General features: G+C 39.1%; 1 protein-coding gene across 4 annotated transcripts in view; it reads left to right on the forward strand.

The window, feature by feature from the left end:
* Positions 1-14: 14 nt before the first annotated feature.
* The window catches only part of LOC117324921 (mitochondrial fission regulator 2-like), a 27,595-nt gene continuing 8,498 nt past the window's right edge, over positions 15-19,111 (forward strand). Inside the window, exons 1-8 of one of the 4 annotated variants that reach the window (XM_033880760.1) lie at positions 15-72; positions 1,365-1,427; positions 1,749-1,842; positions 2,632-2,847; positions 7,077-7,219; positions 14,196-14,440; positions 16,324-16,610; positions 18,866-18,960. In XM_033880760.1, coding sequence (XP_033736651.1) covers positions 1,768-1,842; positions 2,632-2,847; positions 7,077-7,219; positions 14,196-14,440; positions 16,324-16,610; positions 18,866-18,960 — 1,061 coding nt within the window. In that variant the 5' untranslated portion in view covers positions 15-72; positions 1,365-1,427; positions 1,749-1,767. Of the gene's footprint in view, positions 209-1,364; positions 1,428-1,748; positions 1,843-2,631; positions 2,848-7,076; positions 7,220-14,195; positions 14,441-16,323; positions 16,611-18,865; positions 18,961-19,111 lie in introns of all 4 variants that reach the window. The other 3 variants (XM_033880761.1, XM_033880762.1, XM_033880763.1) reach the window with 3 other exon arrangements.

A 19,111-nucleotide genomic window follows, 5' to 3' on the forward strand; every position in this document is an offset into this window, starting at 1 on the left:
AGTGTTAGTTGTATGCTGGGAAACGGAAGTGGTTTCAAACGAATGGCGGCTGCATTAGATGAGCATGGCACGGTACGACTATCCCTTAGCCTATATATGCAAGGTTACAAATTACAATCATTTGTTTAATTTGTCAAATTTAAGCAATGCATGACAGCGCTGTTAAGTGGACAATTATCGGTTTTCTTTTGAAATATTTCAAAACCAGGTACAGTACAAATATACAGTTTATCCGAAGGATTCTGATTAATATAGCCTAGTCTACAGTATGCGAAACAAAATTGACCCATAGCATATACTGTAACGTTACCAAGTAAGCTGTAATTGATCTGCTGTATAGTACAGGGATCAAACTTTCTACCAATATGTTATATATTGTAATTGTTAATATTTTAGAAGTTTGTTAAGTATTCATTAATATGAAATTGAAGAGCAGCGCTGTTATATGAAATTTTGACAGATATATTATGCAGAATTTATGAAGAATGTGCTATTTTACCCATATGAGATGTGAACTATACATTATCTTTGAATAAACACTTTTTATTCTGCTCAGTTATCGTATGTTTATATATAATTAACCCATTTGTAGCTGGTGGGGATATATTAATGACACAGCTAGCTGAGATAAATGTAATCCTGTGTGGGCTGCATGCAAGCATCAATCCTTGATCCAATTCACACTATTGCTTAATTGGAATTATTGTAAATAAGGTGCTGGTTCTTGTTCAATACAGTTATCACTACCCCTTGGCAAAGGTACAAAGATACTGTCAATGGGAGACATCAGTATCAATGGTACATTCTCGGTGGATCTGAAATTAATGTACCCATGTTATAACTGAAATTTTAAGTCAAATTACAAAAATAAGATATGGTTTAAACCTAACTACTCGTGTTGATATTGGTTATATAATATATATATATATGTTCTGTATGTAGCCGTTTCAGAAGAATACACAATCTCTTGAACGCCATATATATAATACATGCAACTGTACAACTGTATAAATATATACACAGTCTACATGTACATTGTGTAACACTTGAAATCAAATATCTTGTTATATCATGTAATGTGAAGCAGATAGTATGCTATGATAACTGTTGTGTATTACAATGTATTATTATCATCATACAATCATGATATCATTAAAATAAGACCTTGGATGTTGTGTGGACAACTCCATCTAAAAACTAACCGGCAACAGAAAGCATGATGCTTTTCATATATTGGGCAGTGGACCATGACATTTTCGAAATGACACCTGTTCAATAAGTGGGCGCAGGTGACTCATCCACTTCTGTGTAATTAATGTTGAAAAATAATGATGGCATTATATATTTTTGTTTCATATTTGTAGCATGCTATAGTTAAATAGAGCAGCAGGAGGGACTATGAATATATTTGTGGTATTTTTAAACAGGTGAGTAAATACAAATATGTAAACAACAACAAATTCCCTTTTTTCCAGTTTGACTTCATGAAAGTTTTCCAGGTTTGATCCTGGTAGTAATTTTAAAATAATTAAGAAGAAAACCCAAGAGGAAAAAAATAAGAATTCATTCTTAATTTAAAATGCAATGTTTTGCCATTCTGTTTTATGACAAAATAATACTTGTGGAAATTTAATAATATATATAATTTATAAAGAGCCATTTGAAACCAGGTTCTTTCTGTACTCTGACAAAATGAGAGCTTATCACAAGGTTGCAAATACAATAAATTCATAATGCTTTTCTTCTAGACAATCAACTGGATAAAAGATGGATGTGATTGAAGATTTTGTTGAAATCTTGAGAGTTGTTTTAGACTATGTTGGAATTGACATGGATGATATGGTAAGCACTAAGCAAATTTTTTGTATATTTGTGATTTTCGAAACCTACAGTTTGTCATCACGAATTTTTATATTTGTGATTTTAGAAACCTACAGTTTGTTATTTTATCACCAATTTTTATATTTGTGATTTAAGAAACCTACAGTATGTCATAAATCAGTGTGATCGATCATGAATTAAAAGGAAAAATAGAAAAATAATTGATTCATAAAAGAAGTGAAATGTGTTTGATACTTTAACATGTAGATCAATACAGAAATGTAGGAATAATTGCAGTTAGATAATCAACTGATCTATCAATTATTAAGTTTTATTAACTTTAACTTTTCATAGATTTGTATATATTAGAAAAACAAATTTTGTCATATAGATCAATCTTTATCATTATTTGAAAACTTCCATAACAAATACTAGTACATTCAATTTACCACAAGAGAAATTTGATTAAAGCCCAAGTGTATAATATGTTGACCAAACAGGCAATTGCAAGCAAATTTACAGGTTTGTTAAAATATCACGGGGTAGGGACTTATAGGTTTGTTCAAATATCACTGGATATATATATGATTTTTAGCTGTCCCGACTTGGTTTTTAACTGATACCTATAAAATTTACACTTGGTTAGATTTGTTTTCCATTATATTGAAGTTAGGGTATGTTTCTTTATCAGTGTTTTGTTTGAATTTAAATCTTGTTGCTCTATCATTCATTTTGATAAAAGAATCCCTGTCACCACCCACCTTAAAACTAATGTTTATGCCAAAGTAGAATTTCTTGTGTATCTTACAGTCGGAATTCCTTGGTTCTCTCAATACCCGGTCAAGACAAGCCCTTCTTCACATGAACAGAGCAATGGTGACAAGATGGCACCAATCCGTTACAGAACCACGTGTTAGGATGACAAGTAAATGGAGACTCTGGAGGTCAGATATACGCCACCGCAGTCTAGTCAGGATCATCGGAACCAGTTTACCACTACGGCCAGCAAAACGACTCAAGATACAAGTGAGAAGTCAAGTTTTAAAGAAAACAGTTTAGAAAAAATAATATGAAGATTAATAAGACTGTTTATTTTGATATTCTAATTAGATTTTAAGAAATTGTCCCCTTGTTGATTAAAACACAGTTATTTAGTGTGAATAAGAATGGCCAATATTTTACTTGCATTGTTTTAAGGAATCTGTATTAAACCTGTTTTATTGCATTGTTAGTAAGTAGGATTTTGGAACTATCTCGGGGATAAGGGGAGGGAAATATTATTGTGTTTGTATTTTATTACTAAAGGTAACATTATTATCCCTGATGACCAACTTGGATGCTAGAACTGCTTTACCATAATTTTGTCAATTTTAAAATGTCATGGGACTCCCAATATTCACATCTGAGAGTCCCTGGGAACCTTTATAACAAAATCAAAGGGAAAAGTCCGATCTGAGGTATAAGGGGAGGGAAATATATAAACACAACTTATATCTGAGGGATAAGGGGAGGGAAATATATATACACAACTTATATCTGAGGGATAAGGGGAAGGACATATATAAACACAACTTATATCTGAGGGATAAGGGGAGGGAAATATATAAACACAACTTATATCTGAGGGATAAGGGGAGGGAAATATATATACACTAAACATAACATATCTGAGGGATAAGGGGAGGGAAATATATACACAACTTATATCTGAGGGATAAGGGGAGGGAAATATATATACACTAAACATAACTTATATCTGAGGGATAAGGGGAGAGAAATATATACACAACTTATATCTGAGGGATAAGGGGAGGGAAATGTATACACAACTTATATCTGAGGGATAAGGGGAGGGAAATATATAAACACAACTTATATCTGAGGGATAAGGGGAGGGAAATATATATACACTAAACATAACTTATATCTGAGGGATAAGGGAAAGGAAATATATATACACTAAACATAACTTATATCTGAGGGATAAGGGGAGGGAAATATATATACACTAAACATAACTTATATCTGAGGGATAAGGGGAGGGAAATATATATACACTAAACATAACTTATATCTGAGGGATAAGGGGAGGGAAATATATAAACACAACTTATATCTGAGGGATAAGGGGAAGGAAATATATATACACTAAACACAACTTATATCTGAGGGATAAGGGGAGGGAAATATATATACACTAAACATAACTTATATCTGAGGGATAAGGGGAGGGAAATATATATACACTAAACATAACTTATATCTGAGGGATAAGGGGAGGGAAATATATATACACTAAACATAACTTATATCTGAGGGATAAGGGGAGGGAAATATATATACACTAAACATAACTTATATCTGAGGGATAAGGGGAGGGAAATATATATACACTAAACATAACTTATATCTGAGGGATGGGGGAGGGAAATATATATAATACACTAAACATAACTTATATCTGAGGGATAAGGGGAGGGAAATATATATACACTAAACATAACTTATATCTGAGGGATAAGGGGAGGGAAATATATATACACTAAACATAACTTATATCTGAGGGATAAGGGGAAGGGAATATATATACACTAAACATAACTTATATCTGAGGGATAAGGGGAGGGAAATATATATACACTAAACATAACTTATATCTGAGGGATAAAGGGAAGGGAATATATATACACTAAACATAACTTATATCTGAGGGAAAAGGGGAGGGAAATATATATACACTAAACATAACTTATATCTGAGGGATAAGGGGAGGGAAATATATATACACTAAACACAACTTATATCTGAGGGATAAGGGGAGGGAAATATATAAACACAACTTATATCTGAGGGATAAGAGGAGGGAAATATATATACACTAAACACAACTTATATCTGAGGGATAAGGGGAGGGAAATATATAAACACAACTTATATCTGAGGGATAAGGGAAAGGAAATATATATACACTAAACATAACTTATATCTGAGGGATGGGGGAGGGAAATATATATACACTAAACACAACTTATATCTGAGGGAAAAGGGAAAGGAAATATATATACACTAAACACAACTTATATCTGAGGGATAAGGGGAGGGAAATATATATACACTAAACATAACTTATATCTGAGGGATAAGGGGAGGGAAATATATATACACTAAACATAACTTATATCTGAGGGATAAGGGGAGGGAAATATATATACACTAAACATAACTTATATCTGAGGGATAAGGGGAGGGAAATATATATACACTAAACATAACTTATATCTGAGGGATGGGGGAGGGAAATATATATAATACACTAAACATAACTTATATCTGAGGGATAAGGGGAGGGAAATATATATACACTAAACATAACTTATATCTGAGGGATAAGGGGAGGGAAATATATATACACTAAACATAACTTATATCTGAGGGAAAAGGGAAGGGAATATATATACACTAAACATAACTTATATCTGAGGGATAAGGGGAGGGAAATTACACTAAACACAACTTATATCTGAGGGAAAAGGGGAGGGAAATATATATACACTAAACATAACTTATATCTGAGGGATAAGGGGAGGGAAATATATATACACTAAACATAACTTATATCTGAGGGATAAGGGGAGGGAAATATATATACACTAAACATAACTTATATCTGAGGGATAAGGGGAGGGAAATATATATACACTAAACATAACTTATATCTGAGGGATAAGGGGAGGGAAATATATATACACTAAACATAACTTATATCTGAGGGATAGGGGGAGGGAAATATATATAATACACTAAACATAACTTATATCTGAGGGATAAGGGGAGGGAAATATATATACACTAAACATAACTTATATCTGAGGGATAAGGGGAGGGAAATATATATACACTAAACATAACTTATATCTGAGGGAAAAGGGAAGGGAATATATATACACTAAACATAACTTATATCTGAGGGAAAAGGGGAGGGAAATATATATACACTAAACATAACTTATATCTGAGGGAAAAGGGGAGGGAAATATATATACACTAAACATAACTTATATCTGAGGGATAAGGGGAGGGAAATATATATACACTAAACACAACTTATATCTGAGGGATAAGGGGAGGGAAATATATAAACACAACTTATATCTGAGGGATAAGGGGAGGGAAATATATATACACTAAACACAACTTATATCTGAGGGATAAGGGGAGGGAAATATATAAACACAACTTATATCTGAGGGATAAGGGAAAGGAAATATATATACACTAAACATAACTTATATCTGAGGGATGGGGGAGGGAAATATATATACACTAAACACAACTTATATCTGAGGGAAAAGGGAAAGGAAATATATATACACTAAACACAACTTATATCTGAGGGATAAGGGGAGGGAAATATATATACACTAAACATAACTTATATCTGAGGGATAAGGGGAGGGAAATATATATACACTAAACACAACTTATATCTGAGGGAAAAGGGAAAGGAAATATATATACACTAAACATAACTTATATCTGAGGGATAAGGGGAGGGAAATATATATACACTAAACATAACTTATATCTGAGGGATAAGGGGAGGGAAATATATATACACTAAACATAACTTATATCTGAGGGATAAGGGGAGGGAAATATATAAACACAACTTATATCTGAGGGATAAGGGGAAGGAAATATATATACACTAAACATAACTTATATCTGAGGGATAAGGGGAGGGAAATATATATAATACACTAAACATAACTTATATCTGAGGGATAAGGGGAGGGAAATATATATACACTAAACATAACTTATATCTGAGGGATAAGGGGAGGGAAATATATATACACTAAACATAACTTATATCTGAGGGAAAAGGGAAGGGAATATATATACACTAAACATAACTTATATCTGAGGGATAAGGGGAGGGAAATATATATACACTAAACACAACTTATATCTGAGGGATAAGGGGAGGGAAATATATATACACTAAACATAACTTATATCTGAGGGATAAGGGGAGGGAAATATATATACACTAAACACAACTTATATCTGAGGGATAAGGGGAGGGAAATATATATACACTAAACATAACTTATATCTGAGGGATAAGGGGAGGGAAATTACACTAAACACAACTTAATTTTACATTCTCAGACTTAGAAGTTGAGAATATTATTATCTCTTGATTTGTCCAAAATACAATTAGATTGGCATAGTTCAAATATATCTTTCAGAGTCATTTGTTGCGGCATCAACGACGCCGTGACAGTTGTGATAGTGACATTTCACTTCTTTCAATGACAAGCACTGTGTCGTCCTCACAAGCTGATCTGATGTGGGTGGAGGAGGACTTAGGGGACAACTGTATCAGAGTGAGGTAGGTAGGGGACACCTGTATCAGTGAGGTAGGTAGGGGACAACTGTATCAGTGTGAGGTAGGTAGGGGACAACTGTATCAGTGAGGTAGGTAGGGGACAACTGTATCAGTGAGGTAGGTAGGGGACAACTGTATCAGTGTGGTAGGTAGGGGACAACTGTATCAGTGAGGTAGGTAGGGGACAACTGTATCAGTGAGGTAGGTAGAGGACACCTGTATCTGAGGTAGGTAGGGGACAACTGTATCAGAGTGAGGTAGGTAGGGGACACCTGTATCAGTGTGAGGTAGGTAGGGGACAACTGTATCAGAGTGAGGTAGGTAGGGGACAACTGTATCAGTGAGGTAGGTAGGGGACACCTGTATCAGTGTGAGGAAGGTAGGGGACAACTGTATCAGTGTGAGGTAGGTAGGGGACAACTGTATCAGTGAGGTAGGTAGGGGACAACTGTATCAGTGAGGTAGGTAGGGGACAACTATCAGTGAGGTAGGTAGGGGACAACTGTATCAGAGTGAGGTAGGCAGGGGACACCTGTATCAGTGAGGTAGGTAGGGTACAACTGTATCAGTGAGGTAGGTAGGGGACAACTGTATCAGAGTGAGGTAGGCAGGGGACACCTGTATCAGTGAGGTAGGTAGGGGACAACTGTATCAGAGTGAGGTAGGTAGGGGACAACTGTATCAGTGTGAGGTAGGTAGGGGACAACTACCAGTGAGGTAGGTAGGGGACACCTGTATCAGTGAGGTAGGTAGGGGACAACTGTATCAGTGTGAGGTAGGTAGGGGACACCTGTATCAGTGAGGTAGGTAGGGGACAACTGTATCAGTGTGAGGTAGGTAGGGGACAACTGTATCAGTGTGAGGTAGGTAGGGGACAACTGTATCAGTGAGGTAGGTAGGGGACACCTGTATCAGTGTGAGGTAGGTAGGGGACACCTGTATCAGTGAGGTAGGTAGGGGACACCTGTATCAGTGTGAGGTAGGTAGGGGACACCTGTATCAGTGAGGTAGGTAGGGGACAACTGTATCAGTGAGGTAGGTAGGGGACACCTGTATCAGTGTGAGGTAGGTAGGGGACAACTGTATCAGTGAGGTAGGTAGGGGACAACTGTATCAGAGTGAGGTAGGTAGGGGACAACTGTATCAGTGTGAGGTAGGTAGGGGACAACTACCAGTGAGGTAGGTAGGGGACACCTGTATCAGTGAGGTAGGTAGGGGACAACTGTATCAGTGTGAGGTAGGTAGGGGACACCTGTATCAGTGAGGTAGGTAGGGGACAACTGTATCAGTGTGAGGTAGGTAGGGGACAACTGTATCAGAATGAGGTAGGTAGGGGACAACTGTATCAGTGAGGTAGGTAGGGGACACCTGTATCAGTGTGAGGTAGGTAGGGGACAACTGTATCAGTGAGGTAGGTAGGGTACAACTGTATCAGTGAGGTAGGTAGGGGACAACTGTATCAGTGTGAGGTAGGTAGGGGACAACTGTATCAGAGTGAGGTAGGTAGGGGACAACTGTATCAGTGAGGTAGGTAGGGGACACCTGTATCAGTGTGAGGAAGGTAGGGGACAACTGTATCAGTGTGAGGTAGGTAGGGGACAACTGTATCAGTGAGGTAGGTAGGGGACAACTGTATCAGTGTGAGGTAGGTAGGGGACAACTGTATCAGTGAGGTAGGTAGGGGACACCTGTATCAGTGTGAGGTAGGTAGGGGACACCTGTATCAGTGAGGTAGGTAGGGGACAACTGTATCAGTGAGGTAGGTAGGGGACACCTGTATCAGTGTGAGGTAGGTAGGGGACACCTGTATCAGTGAGGTAGGTAGGGGACACCTGTATCAGTGTGAGGTAGGTAGGGGACAACTGTATCGGTGAGGTAGGTAGGGGACAACTGTATCAGTGAGGTAGGTAGGGGACACCTGTATCAGAGTGAGGTAGGTAGGGGACAACTGTATCAGTGTGAGGTAGGTAGGGGACACCTGTATCAGTGAGGTAGGTAGGGACAACTGTATCAGTGAGGTAGGTAGGGGACAACTGTATCAGTGTGAGGTAGGTAGGGGACAACTGTATCAGTGTGAGGTAGGTAGGGGACAACTGTATCAGTGAGGTAGGTAGGGGACAACTGTATCAGTGAGGTAGGTAGGGGACAACTGTATCAGTGTGAGGTAGGTAGGGGACAACTGTATCAGTGTGAGGAAGGTAGGGGACAACTGTATCAGTGTGAGGTAGGTAGGGGACAACTGTATCAGTGAGGTAGGTAGGGGACAACTGTATCAGTGTGAGGTAGGTAGGGGACAACTGTATCAGTGAGGTAGGTAGGGGACACCTGTATCAGTGAGGTAGGTAGGGACAACTGTATCAGTGAGGTAGGTAGGGGACAACTGTATCAGTGTGGTAGGTAGGGGACAACTGTATCAGTGAGGTAGGTAGGGGACAACTGTATCAGTGTGAGGTAGGTAGGGGACAACTGTATCAGAGTGAGGTAGGTAGGGAACAACTCTATCAATGTGGTAGGTAGGGGACAACTGTATCAGTGAGGTAGGTAGGGGACAACTGTATCGGTGTGAGGTAGGTAGGGGACAACTGTATCAGTGAGGTAGGTAGGGGACAACTGTATCGGTGAGGTAGGTAGGGGACAACTGTATCAGTGTGAGGTAGGTAGGGGACAACTGTATCAGTGAGAGGTAGGTAGGGGACAACTGTATCAGTGTGAGGTAGGTAGGGGACAACTGTATCAGTGAGGTAGGTAGGGGACAACTGTATCGGTGAGGTAGGTAGGGGACAACTGTATCAGTGTGAGGTAGGTAGGGGACACCTGTATCAGTGAGGTAGGTAGGGGACAACTGTATCAGTGTGGTAGGTAGGGGACAACTGTATCGGTGAGGTAGGTAGGGGACAACTGTATCAGTGTGAGGTAGGTAGGGGACACCTGTATCAGTGAGGTAGGTAGGGGACAACTGTATCAGTGTGAGGTAGGTAGGGGACAACTGTATCAGTGTGAGGTAGGTAGGGGACAACTGTATCAGAGTGAGGTAGGTAGGGGACACCTGTATCAGAGTGAGGTAGGTAGGGGACAACTGTATCAGTGTGAGGTAGGTAGGGGACAACTGTATCAGTGAGGTAGGTAGGGGACAACTGTATCAGTGAGGTAGGTAGGGGACAACTGTATCAGTGAGGTAGGTAGGGGACAACTGTATCAGTGAGGTAGGTAGGGGACACCTGTATCAGAGTGAGGTAGGTAGGGGACACCTGTATCAGTGAGGTAGGTAGGGGACACCTGTATCAGTGTGAGGTAGGTAGGGGACAACTGTATCAGTGAGGTAGGTAGGTGACACCTGTATCAGAGTGAGGTAGGTAGGGGACAACTGTATCAGTGAGGTAGGTAGGGGACAACTGTATCAGTGAGGTAGGTAGGGGACAACTGTATCAGTGTGAGGTAGGTAGAGGACACCTGTATCTGAGGTAGGTAGGGGACAACTGTATCAGAGTGAGGTAGGTAGGGGACACCTGTATCAGTGTGAGGTAGGTAGGGGACAACTGTATCAGTGAGGTAGGTAGGGGACAACTGTATCAGAGTGAGGTAGGTAGGGGACACCTGTATCAGTGTGAGGTAGGTAGGGGACAACTGTATCAGTGTGAGGTAGGTAGGGGACACCTGTATCAGTGAGGTAGGTAGGGGACACCTGTATCAGTGTGAGGAAGGTAGGGGACAACTGTATCAGTGTGAGGTAGGTAGGGGACAACTGTATCAGTGTGAGGTAGGTAGGGGACACCTGTATCAGTGAGGTAGGTAGGGGACAACTGTATCAGAGTGAGGTAGGTAGGGGACACCTGTATCAGTGAGGTAGGTAGGGGACAACTGTATCAGTGTGAGGTAGGTAGGGGACAACTGTATCAGAGTGAGGTAGGTAGGGGACAACTGTATCAGTGAGGTAGGTAGGGGACAACTGTATCAGAGTGAGGTAGGTAGGGGACAACTGTATCAGTGTGAGGTAGGTAGGGGACAACTGTATCAGTGTGGTAGGTAGGGGACACCTGTATCAGTGAGGTAGGTAGGGGACAACTGTATCAGTGAGGTAGGTAGGGGACAACTGTATCAGTGTGAGGTAGGTAGGGGACAACTGTATCAGTGTGAGGTAGGTAGGGGACAACTGTATCAGAGTGAGGTAGGTAGGGGACACCTGTATCAGAGTGAGGTAGGTAGGGGACAACTGTATCAGTGTGAGGTAGGTAGGGGACAACTGTATCAGTGAGGTAGGTAGGGGACAACTGTATCAGTGAGGTAGGTAGGGGACAACTGTATCAGTGAGGTAGGTAGGGGACAACTGTATCAGTGAGGTAGGTAGGGGACACCTGTATCAGAGTGAGGTAGGTAGGGGACACCTGTATCAGTGAGGTAGGTAGGGGACACCTGTATCAGTGTGAGGTAGGTAGGGGACAACTGTATCAGTGAGGTAGGTAGGTGACACCTGTATCAGAGTGAGGTAGGTAGGGGACAACTGTATCAGTGAGGTAGGTAGGGGACAACTGTATCAGTGAGGTAGGTAGGGGACAACTGTATCAGTGTGAGGTAGGTAGAGGACACCTGTATCTGAGGTAGGTAGGGGACAACTGTATCAGAGTGAGGTAGGTAGGGGACACCTGTATCAGTGTGAGGTAGGTAGGGGACAACTGTATCAGTGAGGTAGGTAGGGGACAACTGTATCAGTGAGGTAGGTAGGGGACACCTGTATCAGTGTGAGGAAGGTAGGGGACAACTGTATCAGTGTGAGGTAGGTAGAAAACTACAGGGGGGGGGGGGTAAGGTGGTGAAGGATTTACGGGATACTTTTCTCAGAAGGTGAGGTACATGGCTAAGTGCATTACTGAAGGAGAAATGATCATCTGTATCAGAGAACAGAAGGTAATATGGAATGGTAGAGTAAGGTTAGGTAGGGATCAAGGAGAAAGTGAAGCAGCTGAAGTAGTACTTAAGAAAATGGATGATTTAAGAAGAGAACAGGTGGAAGATAAATTGGTGATGGAGGATTGACAGAACAACTGATGGAAGATAAATTGGTAATGGAGGATTGACGGTACAACTGACGGAGGATTGACGGTACAACTGATGGAAGATAAATTGGTGATGGAGGATTGACGGTATAACTGATGGAGGATTGACGGTACAACTGATGGAAGATAAATTGGTGATGGAGGATTGACGGTACTACTGATGGAAGATAAATTGGTGATGGAGGACTGACGGTACAACTGATGGAAGATAAATTGGTGATGGAGGATTGACGGTACAACTGATGGAAGATAAATTGGTGATGGAGGATTGACGGTACAACTGATGGAAGATAAATTGGTGATGGAGGATTGACGGTACAACTGATGGAAGATAAATTGGTGATGGAGGACTGACAGTACAACTGATGGAAGATAAATTGGTGATGGAGAATTGACCGTACAACTGATGGAAGATAAATTGGTGATGGAGGATTGACAGTAAAACTGATGGAAGATAAATTGGTGATGGAGGATTGACGGTACAACTGATGGAAGATAAATTGGTGATGGAGGATTGACGGTACAACTGATGGAAGATAAATTGGTGATGGAGGACTGACGGTACAACTGATGGAAGATAAATTGGTGATGGAGGATTGACGGTACAACTGATGGAAGATAAATTGGTAATGGAGGATTGACGGTACAACTGATGGAGGATTGATGGTACAACTGATGGAAGATAAATTGGTGATGGAGGATTGACGGTATAACTGATGGAGGATTGACGGTACAACTGATGGAAGATAAATTGGTGATGGAGGATTGACGGTACAACTGATGGAAGATAAATTGGTGATGGAGGACTGACAGTACAACTGATGGAAGATGAATTGGTGATGGAGGACTGACGGTACAACTGATGGAAGATAAATTGGTGATGGAGGATTGACAGTAAAACTGATGGAAGATAAATTGGTGATGGAGGACTGACGGTACAACTGATGGAAGATAAATTGGTGATGGAGGACTGACGGTACAACTGATGGAAGATGAATTGGTGATGGAGGATTGACAGAACGTCATTTGACAGAACAGGCCAGGCATCAGAAGCCCAAAATCGATCAGTCATACTGGTTGTTTCTGCAAAGGCAAAGAAATAGAGTGGGCAAAATCATACTGTTATCTAAGACTTACAGAGTCAAAGTGAGTCTTTTAGACAAAAAGAAGAATAAAACAAGCCACCATGAATTGGCAAACCCATTGCTATTCTGTTTATTATACGGGGATGTAAATCTGTACACTCTGAGTTGGTTCACATTCTATTTTTAGATTTTTTTTACATATCTATGAATTGTTGACATAACTAAGCAGATTTGATGGAAATTACATCAAGATAAACCAATAGGGGATTATGAAGTTTAGCTTGATATCTAAAATATTAAGATGTTTTTTTTATGTTTTTGGATTTCGGTCTTTAGATGAAAATTGGAACAATGTGACATTTTTGGAAATTTTGGTTGCCAGAGTTACGAAATTAAGGCATCTATTTGGTCGAAAAAAAAATTGTCATGGTATAGAAAGGTTATGAGGGATACTGAACACATTGTTATTTACTGTTGGGGTTTTTGGGTGACATCTGTAATGGTCCCCATTACAATCAGTACTTGTTCAATCTGTATGATTCGTCGTATCCTGATCTGTCACAATGGATTACTTCTCCAAAGCAAACTTGTAAACTGGCCAATTATTCATGTACCATGCATGAAGGGTTTAGAGAAGTTCCACTGTATGAATATTGTATAATGTGATTTTATAACAATTTTTGATTTCCACTTTGTTATTAAAACTCTTAATTAGTTAATTAAACTAACTGCCTGTTTGTTAAGACTGCTTCCTATTAGATCAATGTCAGTGGTGAATCAGTCAGTAATGACAGTGTTACGATTGTATCGTCATTAAACATACTAATTGATTTTTTTTTTCAGAGCTCAGAAGAAGGATGATATTGATGACTGTGATACTTCAGAAGATTTTGATAATGACTTCATGTTACGTAATGAGGGTGTTCGCTCTCCCATGAACTCCACAATGATCAACTCTGTCTCAATGGTATCCTCCTGTGATCCAGCCGCCATCCAGAAGATCACGGCCATGGAGGATGAGCTGACCGCTTTAAGAAATCAGATGGCCATGCTTGTAATGATGCAGGAGCAAGTAAATAAATCTCAAGGTATCAATTTAGAATTGATGGCATATTCACTGTTTCTCACAAAAGAATCACAAAATGGCATCCATGTTATAATAATTGGATTAACATCAAGAAATATAAAAAAAATTAAAATGGTATTGGTGTCCTAATAAATCACTTATAGGTAGCGACGGTAACTTACAAAATATTTTCAATTATCTGTCTGGTTAATATTTAATCATCTTCGTTACTTCTACCTGAAATAAAAACAGCAGACTGAAGTTTTCATCAATTGTTTTGCTCCTGAATTTAACAAACAATAAAACAATGATGTTTACTAAATAGTTTTTGCATAACTACATTTTAGGCATTTGTTTTCAGATTAAATCCGATTATAATCGATAATTGATCAGACAAGGTCATCTGATAAATTAGGTCACCTGAGACAAAGTCTCAAGTGACCTATTCTAATCCCCTTTTGTCCGTCGTCTGCGTCCGTCGTGCATCCTTAAACAATTTACATTTTCGACATCTTCTCCAAAACCCCTAAGCCAAATTCAATGAAATTTGGCTTGAAGCTTCTATGGTTAAAGGTCAACCAAAATTGTGAATTATATGGGTCAAATTGACTAAAACTTCAAAAATCTTCCTCTCTACTCTCAGATATGGTGGAATCAAACACTCTTCATAGATGGAAGGGTCTTAAGGTGCTTTACCAAAATTGTGAATTTCATGACCCAGGGGTCTCACGTTTGCCCCTGGAGAGGGGGTAAACTTCACTATAGTTTATATAGGGAAATCACATTTTTGACTATAATTTGTTTGATTTCGATTGGAATTCATTCTTACTTGGTTAACATTATCAGCATTGGATGAAAGTTTGATGGCATGCACATGTTGGCCCTGACTGACACCCAGGGGCTAATGGGCGGGGCTAAAAAGGGTCAAATTGACTAAAATTTCAAAAATCTTCTCTACTCTCAGATAAGATGGAATCAAATACTCTTCATAAATGGAAGGGTCTTAAGGTACTTTACCAAAATTGTGAATTTCATGACCCTTGGGTCTCACGTTTGCCCCTGGGGAGGGGGTAAAATTTACTATAGTTAATATAAGGAAATCACATTTTTGACTCTAATTTGTTTGATTTCGATTGGAATTCATTCTAACTTGGTTAACATTATCAGCACGGGATGACAGTTTGATGGAATACACATGTTGGCCCTGACTGACCCCCAGGGGCTGATGGGCAGGGCTAAAAAGGTTCAAATTGATTGAAATTTCAAAAATCTTCTTCTCTACTCTCAGATATGATGGAATCAAATACTCTTCATAGATGGAAGGGTCTTAAGGTACTTTACCAAAATTGTGAATTTCATGACCCTGGGGTCTCAAGTTTGCCCCTGGGGAGGGGGTAAATTTTACTATAGTTTATATAGGGTAATCACATTTTTGACTCTAATTTATTTGATTTCGATTGGAATTCATTCTAACTTGGTTAACATTATCAGCATGGGATGACAGTTTGAACTTTGATGGTGTGCACATGTTGGTCCTGACTGACCCCTAGGGGCTGATGGGTGGGGCCAAAAAGGGTCAGTTGAATTAACTGAAATATTTCAAATCTCAGGTGACCGTTAAGGCCCATGGGCCTCTTGTATAATTAGATCCAGTACCGAGATGTATATAAACATTCTATTCTGAAGATTGACGCTACTAAGGAAGTTTCTGATGGGATTCAAATTTTGTAAGCACTTTAAATGCATCATGCAATTCAGAATGTCAATGGGTTTATACTATGACATTGAAACAAATGGTTTTGGTGCTTTGACTGGATTAAAAAGAGAGGAAACAGTGAGATATATAATTCTGTGAAATACTTGTTTGTTAACAATCCTGATAAATCTTTCCTGTTTTCGTTACAGCTGTGTCTTCAAATGTCTGTGCCACACCAACAGAAAATAGTGCTACACCCATGTCCACACCCCCAGGAGAGGTTTTGGATGTTTTCACCCCACCCCTTCCCCCTCCCCCACCTCGATATGAGCCTCTGCCTCCAGACTCCCTCACAGAATGCCTTCCACCACCTCCAGTTAGCTGTGGAGTGCCAATACCCCCTCCACCACCCGCAGTTTCTGTCACTCCAAGGTCTCGCAGTCCTCAGGCCATCTCAACACCGATCCAGCCCACAGTTCTGGCAGTCAAGATGAATGTAAGCCAATCCATATTGTCTTTGGTTCCCTACTAGTACAGGTAAAATTGCCATAATTATAGTTTCCTATCAGCAGAAGTTGTGACATCTATTCAACCAGTGAATTGGGTTTGATATGTTATCTTGTTTGTAAAACTTATGTCACAATACCTGGAAGTTCTCTTTAGGTTACCTGAGACGAAGCCTCAAGCGACTTATTGCTATCAGTTTTGCTGGCATTGTCTGTCATCTATTGTGCGCCGTGCAGATTCACATTTTTAGCAACTTTCAACAACCAAGAAGCCCAGGGTCATGTTATTGAGCCAGTAGCATGCTGTGATGAGGGGCAACAGAGCTTGTTCAAATCAACCCCCTTGAATTATTTTCAGATTTTGAAAATATTAAAATCTTTAAATAACTTCTCAATGACCACGAGGCCAGTAGCATTTTAGTATGAAGGGCTAAAACGTTTGTTCAAATAAATGATCTTGAGTTACTCTGAAGGCCATGGTGTCAAACATGTTAGAATATTTAAATATAAGTTCTTCTCTAATGAAGAGGCCCAGAGACCCAATACTGGACCTGTTGGATGCTGGAGTGAAGGGTTACCAAGTTTGTTCAAAGGAAATACCTTGACATACAAATGTCAGAGAGGTCAAACACATTAAAATCTTTTTAACGGCTTATTCTCAGTAACCAAGATGCCCAGGGCCATGATATTGGGCTAGTTGCATGATGGGAGGAAGGAATACCATGTTTGTTCAAATGAATGACCTTGACCTACATTCAAGGGCAAAGGATCTGGAGTCAAATGTATTTAAATCTTTAACAACTTCTTTTCCATAACCAAGAGGCCCAGGGACATGCAGATTAATGTTTTTTTATGACATTCTGATGCAAAGTTGGTTGGAAGTAAACAAGAAATCAACTGACCAAAGGCCACATGGTAAAAGATCAAAGTCAAATTTTGTACCTTTTAAATTTACATGGACATTTTGTAAAGACATGTGAAGCCTGAGGTCCAAAAGGCCCTGGGCCATGATATTGGGCCAGTATCACGCTGGGATGAAGTGCTACTAAGTTTCGACAAAGGAATGACCTTGACCTACTTTCAAGGTCAAAAGGCTCAAATGTGTTGAAATATTTCAATGTCTTCTCAAAACCAAGAAAGGTTATGACATTAGTTAGTTATTGTGGGAGGAGAATGGCTACAAAGTTTATCTATTTTAGTGGTCACAGAGCTGGGATGAGTCAAATTTTAGTTTGAAAGTAAAATATCTATCAGTACACTACAGAACTCATGTGACTGATAAGGTCCATGGGCCTCTTGTTATAGTAGAGCTGGGGATATTATAATGATAAACTATAACTTAAAGCTAAAGTGACATTGATTTCCTAAAATTTAATCTTTCACAGCAAATTTGCTCTCAATGATGTTTACCACTTCCAGTAAGAGTAGGACCCTACAGTGTTTGGAATTGTCCAGTGGTATACTGCTACACATTCTATTTTATCCATTAAAACTTAAAGAGATTATCAGGTTGGTTGTTTGAGCAGGTTCACTGCCCAGGTTTTCAGATTATGCTATGATCATGAATAGTTCTTGGTCTTGGTCACATGTCGGAGAACAGTGTTAGAGGAAATTCTAAAAAACTTTTTCCACCAAGAGCAACATCTTCTCTCAGAAGAAACTATTTCACTGTGAGATCAGCAAGGATCTGGAATTCTCTGCCGGAAACCTTGATATCTGCCCCTAACACAAACTGTTTTAAGAATAGACTTGATAAATTCTGGGAAAACCAAGACATCATTTATAATTACAGAGCCGATATATCAATATAAACTTTTAAAAAGCATTTAATGGAACTGAACACTAAATAATTTATTATGATTTGTACATGCCTTTTTATTATATCATTGTGTATATATATATATATATATATTGTATGTTGAGTCCAGTATAGAGGATCAATCAATCCTGATCTGGAAATAAACTTAACTTAACTTAACTTAACAATCTCCATTCAGGTTTTCATAATGCAAATGAGAAATTTGTAAATTGTATATATCATAGTTATACTGTCATTAACAATTTCCATTTACCAATCAGATGCTGTACATGTGTAACTAGAAAAGAATATGTGAATTAGAATCACAAAGGTTGGGCAATGAATCAGAAGAATTGCTAATGAAATCCGAAACATTGACAAATCATGTTGCTTTATATTGACTTAACATTTGTAAAGGACTAAGTTATTTAATAATGTTTTTCACAGCCAAAGAACAGTAGGGAGATGGAGAACTCCTGTACCGGGGCCCTCACAGATATCCTAAAGGGGCTAGGCTCTGTCAAACTGAGATCTGTCCAAAGGTACGTCTGACTTTTGTTATACTGATAGTGTTTAATAATAGCAGTAATTGGTGCTACATTGGGCAATATTTACATTTTCACTTCGCTCCGCCTCAATGAACATAGTAAACTCAGATCACTTCATTTCCCGTTGAAGATTTTGGGTCGCATG

Source organism: Pecten maximus, chromosome 4, assembly GCF_902652985.1.
Source record: "Pecten maximus chromosome 4, xPecMax1.1, whole genome shotgun sequence".
Lineage (NCBI taxonomy): Eukaryota > Metazoa > Mollusca > Bivalvia > Pectinida > Pectinidae > Pecten > Pecten maximus.